Source organism: Abramis brama (genome assembly GCF_963993115.1).
Source record: "Abramis brama genome assembly, contig: SCAFFOLD_119, whole genome shotgun sequence".
NCBI classification, from domain to species: Eukaryota; Metazoa; Chordata; class Actinopteri; order Cypriniformes; family Leuciscidae; genus Abramis; species Abramis brama.
Genome location: NW_028155953.1, coordinates 14,732 through 25,000, shown reverse-complemented (window position 1 = coordinate 25,000; position 10,269 = coordinate 14,732). Strand labels below are relative to the sequence as shown.

Here is a 10,269-nt window from a genome sequence, read left to right as displayed (position 1 = left end):
GTCAGATAAACGAATGGTTAGGTTTTGACGTCATTAACCTGATTTACTTATAAAGTAGTGGTTTACGTGGTTATTGGTTTGCATGTAAACCTGGATAATGGATTATTTCAAGAAGGTGATTTTATTTTGTTATCAGCGTATCGGTGTGCATGTAAACATGATCAATGGGTTTTGGTTAAATTCCTGAAATAAGATCCATGGTTAGCACAAGATCAAGATATTTTCACGCTTTACTCCACAACATAAAATAGTAATACTCTCTTGTGTGTTTTTTTTAAAAGCCTTTACTTGTCTGGTAAAAGGCAGTTGTTAACAAGTGTCTAAATGGGAGACGGGTTGTCTGGGACATTAAACGTCATCAGCTGAACAGATTAACTCATCTAGTCACTTTCACAGCCTCGTTGTGTTTATAATCGCACTCTTGCAAACTATTCTAGGTAGATGTAGGGATGGGGATGTATACATCACACAATCAGTCAAACATGCATTATAATAATGCAGAAACATTATAAATATTACACAGGGAGATGGATTTTAAAGCTTTAGAGTTCCTGGAGGCACATTTATCAACAACAAAAAAAAAAAACCTCTATACTTTTATCTAAACTATAGAAGCCACATAAAACATCCATATACCACAAAGAAAAACTACCTGAAAGAGATGCAAATAATAAACAAACAGAATTGTCTTTTAAAATAATGCAACACAGTTGTTGAAGCTTCATCGTAAGGAAGTTGAAGTTGGTCAACCGTGGTGTAGTTTATAGATTAACTTTAGCTTATTTTCTGCAAATCCCAGTGGGTTTTTGTGGAGGAAACCAGGGGATGTTCAACTACTACCGGGTTGGCCTGCAAAAATAGGTTTGTGTAAGAAAATGTATGTAATTTTAACTGTATAATTTTAAGACTTAAAAGTATAATGTAAAGTATAAAAAGCAAATCATGCTTTGAGATTAGCCTGACTTTTGACTATTTTCCTTAAGTAATTTCCCTTTCACATCGTATAATGTACGTCATATGGTAGAGAACTTTTAGTAATAAAATAATAGTTGACATTAAAGAAACTGCAGCTAATGTATTTCTCCTCTTTAGAGCTTTCTTCCGACCGAACTGAACACTACACTGAAGCTGAGAACACGTTCCTGTTTGATTTTCAGTGGCATGGCAAAAATTGGTGGTGAGTACAGAAATGTTGGATTGCTGTAGTAGGGATGCTAAAATATCTGGAACTGTAAAATACTTAGGATGTGTTCATACCTGGAGTTCTGTTCGCTTGGTTCGTTTGGTCCGGGTCCGCTTAGTGTTCAGATTGGCATTTCTATTGTCAAACCTGTTATGCTTGACCAGTCTGTCCTTTTTAGGGTCACATCTTCCTGTTTTTGGTTCGTTTACATGTCTCTGGGTCCATGTTACATTCTTTTTTCATTCGAACCGCACCAGAGTTCGTTTGGAAGCCAACTGAGACCTATTTATTCAGCATCTGGATCCTCTTGTTTGGTGGCACCAGGTTTCAGATGGCAGTGTTCACACTTATTCAAATTAACCACACTAACAGTCTAAACAAACATGCCAGGTGTGAACACACCCTAATAATTAAAATTCAACATGAACTGACATTAAGAGTACTGAGTGCAGTTTCCTTGAGTCATCTAAATTGGCTTTCCCTGTATTCCCTAAAGAGAACAAAATGATTAATTTTAGATGCCTTTATCTGAGAGCTGAGAGGATGTTGCAGTGCGCCATTTAATCTCATATATCATATAGATCAGTGGTTCTCAGACCCTCCTCTCTGCAGATTCTGTATGTCTCCTTCACCTGACACACTCAGATGAGTTCATAGAGCCGTGTTCTGATGATGAACTCCTCATCTGAATCAGGTGGATTAAAACACCAGACATACAGCATATGCAGAGTGGTGGGTTCCCAGGACTGGGGTTCAGAACCACTTATAATAACTGTACATGTCTAGCTAGTATTGAGTGGTCATTTTATGTCTTTATAGCATGGATGCATCTAAAGAAGACTCGTCCTTGGGAAGACTTATGTAAATGATGAGACCAGAAATACTTGCAAAATGAGAACCGTTGAAGTGAGCAGAAAACCTCACCTGTGTCTCTTTGCTGTACGAGACATTCTACCAGGGGAGGAAATCACTTACAATTATGGCGACTCAGATTGGCCATGGCGAGTCAAGGTACTATCAAGAAAATGCTAAAGAGATTAATCAGTAATTCTCACAAATCTCATAATCTTAACTCTCATTCTGATTAGTTACCATGTGATTGTGGTCTCATATTTCTCAAGCCTTTGAATAAAGCATCAGCAGAATCCACTGATAAAAAGCCAGCCAGCAGTTTGGGTCTGCAGAAATCGGTAAGTCCACTTTAAAACATCTGTATCATTATATTATTGACTCTTTCAGCGTAGAGTTGTGTGTGAAAGAAATGATAGATAACGTGTAGGACAGCTAGAGGAATGAACATGAACAAGTTTTTCTGTCCTTTACAAATATTCTGATTTTGATATTCACTGGTTTCTTTTCTGACATCCAGCCCCATTGTTCAGCTTCTGTTTCTTCTCCTGAATTGGACAAGGTGAACAGCAATGGTCCATATAAGCAGTCAGGCAAAGCAATAACATCAATGAATAAAACGGTAACCATCTCATACATGCAGCAACTATCTACTGATGTTTACTGCCAGCTAGTTGAAAGTGCAGTGAGTGATTTCTGAGAAACACTATTGATATTTGAAATCGACACCCAAACAGACACACCCCTCCCTTCATTGCTCGGCCCCCAAAATAATGAACACGCAACACAGGCAACCACTAACAGCTGGCGCTCAGGTGTTCAACTCGAAAAGATCTTTATCGCTGGCAAACCATAGGATGCTTTTTAAAGGTTTGGTTTTAGTTGATTGTAGGTGCATATCCACTTCATCCAGCACACGTGTGTAATAGTAGTGGGAAGTTCGGATCATTTTACTGACTCAGATCTTTAAATCTCGTTCATCAAAATGAACAAATCTTTTTTCGAGTTATTTCGTTCATTTCAGCAGAATGTATTTAAAATGTTACATGTTAGCCAAATTCCCCAAACACATCAAATGTTGATCGCATTTAGAATAAGAAAAAAATTGCAATGCAAGAAAAAGGCCATATTATGAGAAACAGTTAATTTATTTATTTGGGTCTTCAGGCTATGCATTCTGTTAGTTTACCTCACCTCCCGATCTAAGCCGTTCGATCATCCCGTGATCCTCATAAACTGAGCTTTGCAGTCTGTAGTACCAGATACAGTATTGATTAGTTCACGTTTCGAGTCTATCGACTTTGGGTTCAAGTCATTCGTGCATCACGTGACAGCCCCATATAGGCTGAGCTATGCAGTCGCTACCGGATACAGAATTGATTAGTTCATCTTTTGAGTTTTCGTGGACTTGATAGGTGAACTAATCATTTATCTTTCCGGTACTGACAGCATAGCCTCTGTGGGACTGACCGGAAGAACGAAAGACTTGGACCCGAAGTCTCGAGAGATGAACTAATCATTTCTGTTTCCAGTACAGAACCCATGGGATGTTGGGCATGTGCGGTCAGCTCAAAATGAACGAATCACTCTCTGAGACAACTCGGTAGTCCCGAGTCATATTAAAGATTCGTTCATGACGACCCATCACTAGTGTATAAACGCTTCAAATGATACAAAATTGTATTGCCATTAGAAATGTACTTATGTACCCACACTTATGTAAAATGTACCCACAATTAAAACAAACAAACTAAAAATGACTTGGATGGTATGGAGTAAATGTAGCGCCTTACTACCAACCTCTGCTAGTTAAGTATAGTTATTGGTTCAGAGTTTAAATGTCTGACTCTGAACCAATGTAACTATTAATGTGACTATTGTCACAATTTGTATGTAAAGTTTGTATAAATGTTTGTTTAGAGTTTTTATTTTATTAATGATCTTTGCTTTGAAATGTGCAAAACATTTTTTGTTCACTCCTACAGTGTGTTTGTTCTTGTCTGAAATGGGTGCCACAGTTTTCAATATTGCTAATGTACATTTTATTCTTGTTTAAGCTAAATACCTCTTTATATATCTGCAGAAGCGGTTTCAATCAAGATTGGCAAAATTAAGACAACATCATGAAGATTGCTATGAACGTTTTAACAGAGCAGAAATTGAAAAGGAACACAAGATTGCTAAACAGCAATCACAAAAAGTTTGTTTGGTGAGTAATATGTGAACATAATCACACTATTCTGTGATCAACGCCTCAGTCAATTAACGGTTAATTATTTTATTATTCATTTATTTTATTAATTAACAGTTTGCTTAGTCCTTTTGCTTTTAGACCTTATATTTTTATTCAAATTATATTTCAAGCTGTCACAGTCATCCTCAGTCGCATCCACATCTGATGCACCCTCTTCATCGGCACCCTGTGCTTTGTCCACCTCTATAATAGCCTCATCAACCTCATGCTCTCCTGCCCTGTCCTCATCACCGTCACCAGCTCCTGCGCCACCCATGCCACCTTCATCCTCGCCTGGGCAGCCTTCATCATCCTCGCCTGGGCAGCCTTCATCATCATCATCTTCGCCTGGGCAGCCTTCATCATCCTCGCCTGGGCAGCCTTCATCATCCTCATCCTCGCCTGGGCAGCCTTCATCATCCTCATCCTCGCCTGGGCAGCCTTCATCATCTTCGCCTGGGCAGCCTTCATCATCCTCGCCTGGGCAGCCTTCATCATCTTCGCCTGGGCAGCCTTCATCATCCTCGCCTGGGCAGCCTTCATCATCTTTGCCTGGGCAGCCTTCATCATCCTCGCCTAGTAGGCAGCCTTCATCATCCTCATCCTCGCCTGGGCAGCCTTCATCATCCTCATCCTCGCCTAGGCAGCCTTCATCATCCTCGCCTGGGCAGCCTTCATCATCCTCATCCTCGCCTAGGCAGCCTTCATCTTCATCATCCTCATCCTCGCCTGGGCAGCCTTCATCATCCTCATCCTCGCCTGGGCAGCCTTCATCATCATCATCCTCGCCTGGGCAGCCTTCATCATCCTCATCCTCATCCTCGCCTGGGCAGCCTTCATCATCATCATCCTCGTCTGGGCAGCCTTCATCATCATCATCATCCTCGCCTGGGCAGCCTTCATCATCCTCATCCTCATCCTCGCCTGGGCAGCCTTCATCATCATCATCCTCGTCTGGGCAGCCTTCATCATCATCATCATCCTCGCCTGGGCAGCCTTCATCATCCTCGCCTGGGCAGCCTTCGTCATCCTCGCCTGGGCAGCCTTCATCATCCTCGCCTGGGCAGCCTTCATCATCCTCATCCTCGCCTAGGCAGCCTTCATCATCCTCGCCTGGGCAGCCTTCATCATCCTCATCCTCGCCTAGGCAGCCTTCATCTTCATCATCCTCATCCTCGCCTAGGCAGCCTTCATCATCCTCATCCTCGCCTAGGCAGCCTTCATCATCCTCATCCTCGCCTGGGCAGCCTTCATCATCCTCGCCTGGGCAGCCTTCATCATCCTCATCCTCGCCTAGGCAGCCTTCATCATCCTCGCCTGGGCAGCCTTCATCTTCATCATCCTCGCCTAGGCAGCCTTCCTCTTCATCATCCTCATCCTCGCCTGGGCAGCCTTCATCATCCTCGCCTGGGCAGGCTTCATCTTCATCATCCTCGCGTGGGCAGCCTTCATCTTCATCATCCTCATCTTTGCCTAGGCAGCCTTCATCATCCTCATCCTCGCCTAGGCAGCCTTCATCATCCTCGCCTAGGCAGCCTTCATCATCCTCGCCTGGGCAGCCTTCATCTTCATCATCCTCATCCTCGCCTGGGCAGCCTTCATCTTCATCATCCTCGCCTGGGCAGCCTTCCTCTTCATCATCCTCATCCTCGCCTGGGCAGCCTTCATCTTCATCATCCTCGCCTGGGCAGCCTTCATCTTCATCATCCTCATCTTTGCCTAGGCAGCCTTCATCATCCTCATCCTCGCCTAGGCAGCCTTCATCATCCTCGCCTAGGCAGCCTTCATCATCCTCGCCTGGGCAGCCTTCATCTTCATCATCCTCATCCTCGCCTGGGCAGCCTTCATCTTCATCATCCTCGCCTGGGCAGCCTTCCTCTTCATCATCCTCATCCTCGCCTGGGCAGCCTTCATCATCCTCGCCTGGGCAGGCTTCATCTTCATCATCCTTGCCTGAGCAGCCTTCATCTTCATCATCCTCATCCTCGCCTGGGCAGCCTTCATCTTCATCATCCTCGCCTGGGCAGCCTTCCTCTTCATCATCCTCATCCTCGCCTGGGCAGCCTTCATCTTCATCATCCTCGCCTGGGCAGCCTTCATTGCCTTCCTATGCGCAGCCTTCATCATCATCATCATCATCTTCTCTTGCTCCACCCTTATCTTCACTCTTATCTGTGATTCAAAATCGCAGATGTCTGAGACACTCTCATTAAGGGAGGTGGGTAGATTAATTTGCTTAATTATTGGGATGGTCTGGCTGTATTGCACTTGTAGAACTAACAATAGATTATATGAAATTATATATTATTTATATTTGTTTGTATTTCTCCTCTTCCAGATATCCTCTTTAAGGCCATCAAGAAAAAGACAGGTATGTGACTTGCCATGTGATACTTTATATGCTCAATTTTTTTGGCATAATTATGACTTTGCTTGCCAGTATCCACAATGCGATGAAACATAATGTTACAGGAACCACTGCCTTGAGTAAGTGTTATATTCTCTCATTCAGTATTCAGGAAGTACCGTCTGTGACACAGACTACAGCGATGTCACAGACTACAGCGATGTTGACCAAACATACCAAAAATCAGCTCAGATGAATCGGATGGTAGTTCTTCTGGACATGACATGGTCAAAAATGGCCAGACACCTTGAGTTTGTCCATCGCAGAGGGAACACTGCAGCTGGCAAAAATGAGTAAAGTCCTAATGGCCATGGAGAAAGGAACACTGTCTGACTACAAAGGAAAGATGCATCTGTCAGTATGAACTACACGCGAAACTTCATCATAGTTCATAAAGGACACTATTTTCTTGAAACCTTTGCTCACTTCTAAGCCGACTGGTGTGTTTAGAGCACACAGAGGTCGAACTCTTTTCCTGCCCTGGGCATCATCATCTTTAGGTTTCAGAGGACAGTTTTTGATATGTTTCCAAAGGCTACGCTTGTTATAAGGCCCTTGGCAGTAAATGCAGTGAATAAATTCTTTGGCTCTTTGTCTATTTTTTGAACGGTAGTAGGCAATCATCTCCCCATGTCCTTGTCTCACCACATCTGTGTTGTGGGCAAAGTTGCCCCTTTTTCAAAGGAGGTTCAACTGTACTCGTCTTTCTTTGGAATGTTTTGGAAATGCTATTGCCTTTACAACCCCCACTTCGTTGCGATGGACAAATTCAAGGTGTCTTGCCATTTTTGAATATGGCTTAGAGCAATTAAGGCAATACTGCTTCTTGTACGCCTTGCGGAGTTCCGTCTTTGGTGATGGCATTGACTGAATAAAAGTCTTATCACCAGACAAGGTGTTTGTCTCTTTAGATTGGCATTTCATCTTTTTTGGTGATGGTACAGTCATAAATTGATCAGATGAACTACCTGCCTCGTTGGGAGATGTTGGATGTATCAAAGCACTTTTGACAATGTCATGTCCAGAAGAACTACCATCCGATTCATCTGAGCTGATTTTTGGTATGTTTGGTCACATCAGACCCCATCCTGTTGAACAAGTGCTCTCCCAGCTGCTAATGGCCATGGAGAAAGGAACACTGTCTGACTACAAAGGAAAGAAACTTGATGACATTGAAATTGACCCAAATGGTACGAGTATACTTGGACTGTCTGTGTGTATCTGTTCTTTACATATTTGCAAAACAATGTATATGTTACCGGCAAAGTGTGTAATCCGGAATTCTATAGAATGCCCTAGGTAATGTAGGTAGGTAACTTAGGTAACCATCAGGCATTCTATACAATAACGGGATTTCACACTTTGCCGGTAACATATATAATCATGTCACAGATGGTAAGTATAAGCAATAAAGTGTAAATTTTTTTGTCAGTGAATTATTTAGAGCAACTTGAGGCCCAAGGTGATTCCATGTCAAGTGATGAGGAGGATTACAGTGACCTATCTCAGAAAACAGCACCAGCAGAGACTGATCAACTTGTTCAATCTGATCAATCTGTTTCATGGGAGGATCAAGGTAAGAAAAATCTCTAAACTACACAAACAACAATAATCAAATAAACATGAATCAGCTCCATGCAGCAATATCCAGCCAAATGAAAAAAATATACACATTAGGACACATTAGTCTTGATTTGGTCTTTACTCACCAATTTAGTTGTAATGAGAATGTGTAATGAGTATTTACTTGTTTTTAACTATTTCATAGGTTCTTCAAACGCTCCAAAAAAGAAATGGGAGGACAGTGAGGTAAAAGCAGTAGAGAGACACATGATGAAGTTCATCAAGACATACAAAGTTCCTGGTAAGCAAGACTGTGAAAGATGCATTCACGCAGAGCCAGAAGCTTTGAAGCAGCGAACATGGACTGGTGTGAAAAATTATGTGCGGAACAGGATCACGACTCTTAAAGAAAAGGTGGTTTGTAGGGTGGCACAAACACTTTAACACTTTGCACATTATGCTCTTTTTGTAAGAAATGGAGCTAAATTAAAAGAAATGAGGATATAGGTGTAGAAATATTTTGAGGATGGAATGAAACAGAATATAAAGTGCAAAGTTAGAGTATAAGAAGGCTAATGAAGAAGTAGAGGATATTAAGATAGTCAATTTTCATTATTCAGTTTTCTTTGTTCAGTTGCAATGAAGTTGGATGGAATGTCATGTTAAACTTTTTGATATTTCTGTCATAGAGGGAGGAGAGAATGTTAAGAGGATAAAAAGGGAAGAGTGAATAGGTGTGTTGGACATGGGCCGTGGCTGGATGTAACCGATCGGTGAGAGTTGCAGTGTGCAGGCGGGAGGAGCTGAAAACAGACACGTGAGTCGGACACTTTCTGCTTCCCGTAGTGACGCAGAGCCAGAAGCTTTGAAGCAGCGAACATGGACTGGTGTGAGAAATTATGTGCGGAACAGGATCACGACTCTTAAAGAAAGGGTGGTTTGTAGGGAGGCACAAACACTTTAACACTTTGCACATTATACTCTTTTTGTAAGAAATGGAGCTAAATTAAAAGAAATAAGGATAAAGGTATAGAAATTAAAATTGAGAGACGCTCACGCTGTGTTTGCATACTTTACCACAGCTGAAGTGAAATAAATGCATTATTTGCCAAATACACAGATATTTCAGAGACATTTTCATGCAATACATGTACTGCTTAATACAGCATCTGTTTGTACAAGAATAAAGTTCAACATAAGCCTAAATACCGATGAAGTGGGGTCTACATTGTATCAGTTTTATTTGGATAAACATGACAATATAACAGCGTGACTACATGAAAGGGGATTTCACTGTTATAAAAACAGATTTGTGAGCATTAGTGGAACTAAAGGTGTGAGAATTAACTCTTAATCATTGTGTTGCAGTGGATTCGGCCAATCGTGGATCAGTTGTGTCGTCATCAGAGCTCATGAGTCGCTCTGGAGAAGCTGCGCTGGCTGAGTCCTCCTGCTCTCCAATCGCTCTCGCCGTACTCTGATACCATACGTCACAGTCACGGGGCTTCGCTGTCTGAAGTCGGACACAAGTTCTAACCGGCATGCACTGCTCAAGTCAGCCGCTGATCGGTCTGCGCAGCGCTGCATGAAGTCCAACAAGCCTAATGCTCTCCTCCCTCTTTACATCCCTTTACATTCTCCTCCCTCTTTACATCCCTTTACATTCTCTCCTCCCTCTTTTCATCCCCTTTACATTTTCTCCTCCCTCTTTACGTCCCCTTTACATTCTCCTCCCTCTTTACATCCCTTTACATTCTCTCCTCCCTCTTTTCATCCCCTTTACATTCTCCTCCCTCTTTACGTCCCCTTTACATTCTCCTCCCTCTTTACATCCCTTTACATTCTCTCCTCCCTCTTTACGTCCCCTTTACATTCTCCTCCCTCTTTACATCCCTTTACATTCTCCTCCCTCTTTTCATCCCCTTTACATTCTCCTCCCTCTTTACGTCCCCTTTACATTCTCCTCCCTCTTTACATCCCCTTTACATTTTCTCCTCCCTCTTTACGTCCCCTTTACATTCTCCTCCCTCTTTA

The 10,269-nt window shown here is 42.4% G+C and overlaps 1 protein-coding gene across 2 annotated transcripts in view; it reads left to right on the top strand.

The window, feature by feature from the left end:
- Nucleotides 1-9,243, top strand: part of LOC311077233 (uncharacterized protein) — an 11,049-nt gene extending 1,806 nt beyond the window's left edge. Inside the window, exons 3-12 of one of the 2 annotated variants that reach the window (XM_084139057.1) lie at nt 1,093-1,177; nt 2,003-2,194; nt 2,305-2,373; nt 2,553-2,654; nt 4,116-4,241; nt 6,604-6,636; nt 6,778-7,862; nt 8,105-8,248; nt 8,441-8,649; nt 8,925-9,089. In XM_084139057.1, coding sequence (XP_083995183.1) covers nt 7,685-7,862; nt 8,105-8,248; nt 8,441-8,649; nt 8,925-8,951 — 558 coding nt within the window. In that variant the 5' untranslated portion in view covers nt 1,093-1,177; nt 2,003-2,194; nt 2,305-2,373; ... (2 more) ...; nt 6,604-6,636; nt 6,778-7,684 and the 3' untranslated portion in view covers nt 8,952-9,089. Of the gene's footprint in view, nt 1-1,092; nt 1,178-2,002; nt 2,195-2,304; nt 2,374-2,552; nt 2,655-4,115; nt 4,242-6,603; nt 6,637-6,777; nt 7,863-8,104; nt 8,249-8,440 lie in introns of both variants that reach the window. The other variant, XM_084139056.1, reaches the window with a different exon arrangement.
- Nucleotides 9,244-10,269: the final 1,026 nt, after the last annotated feature.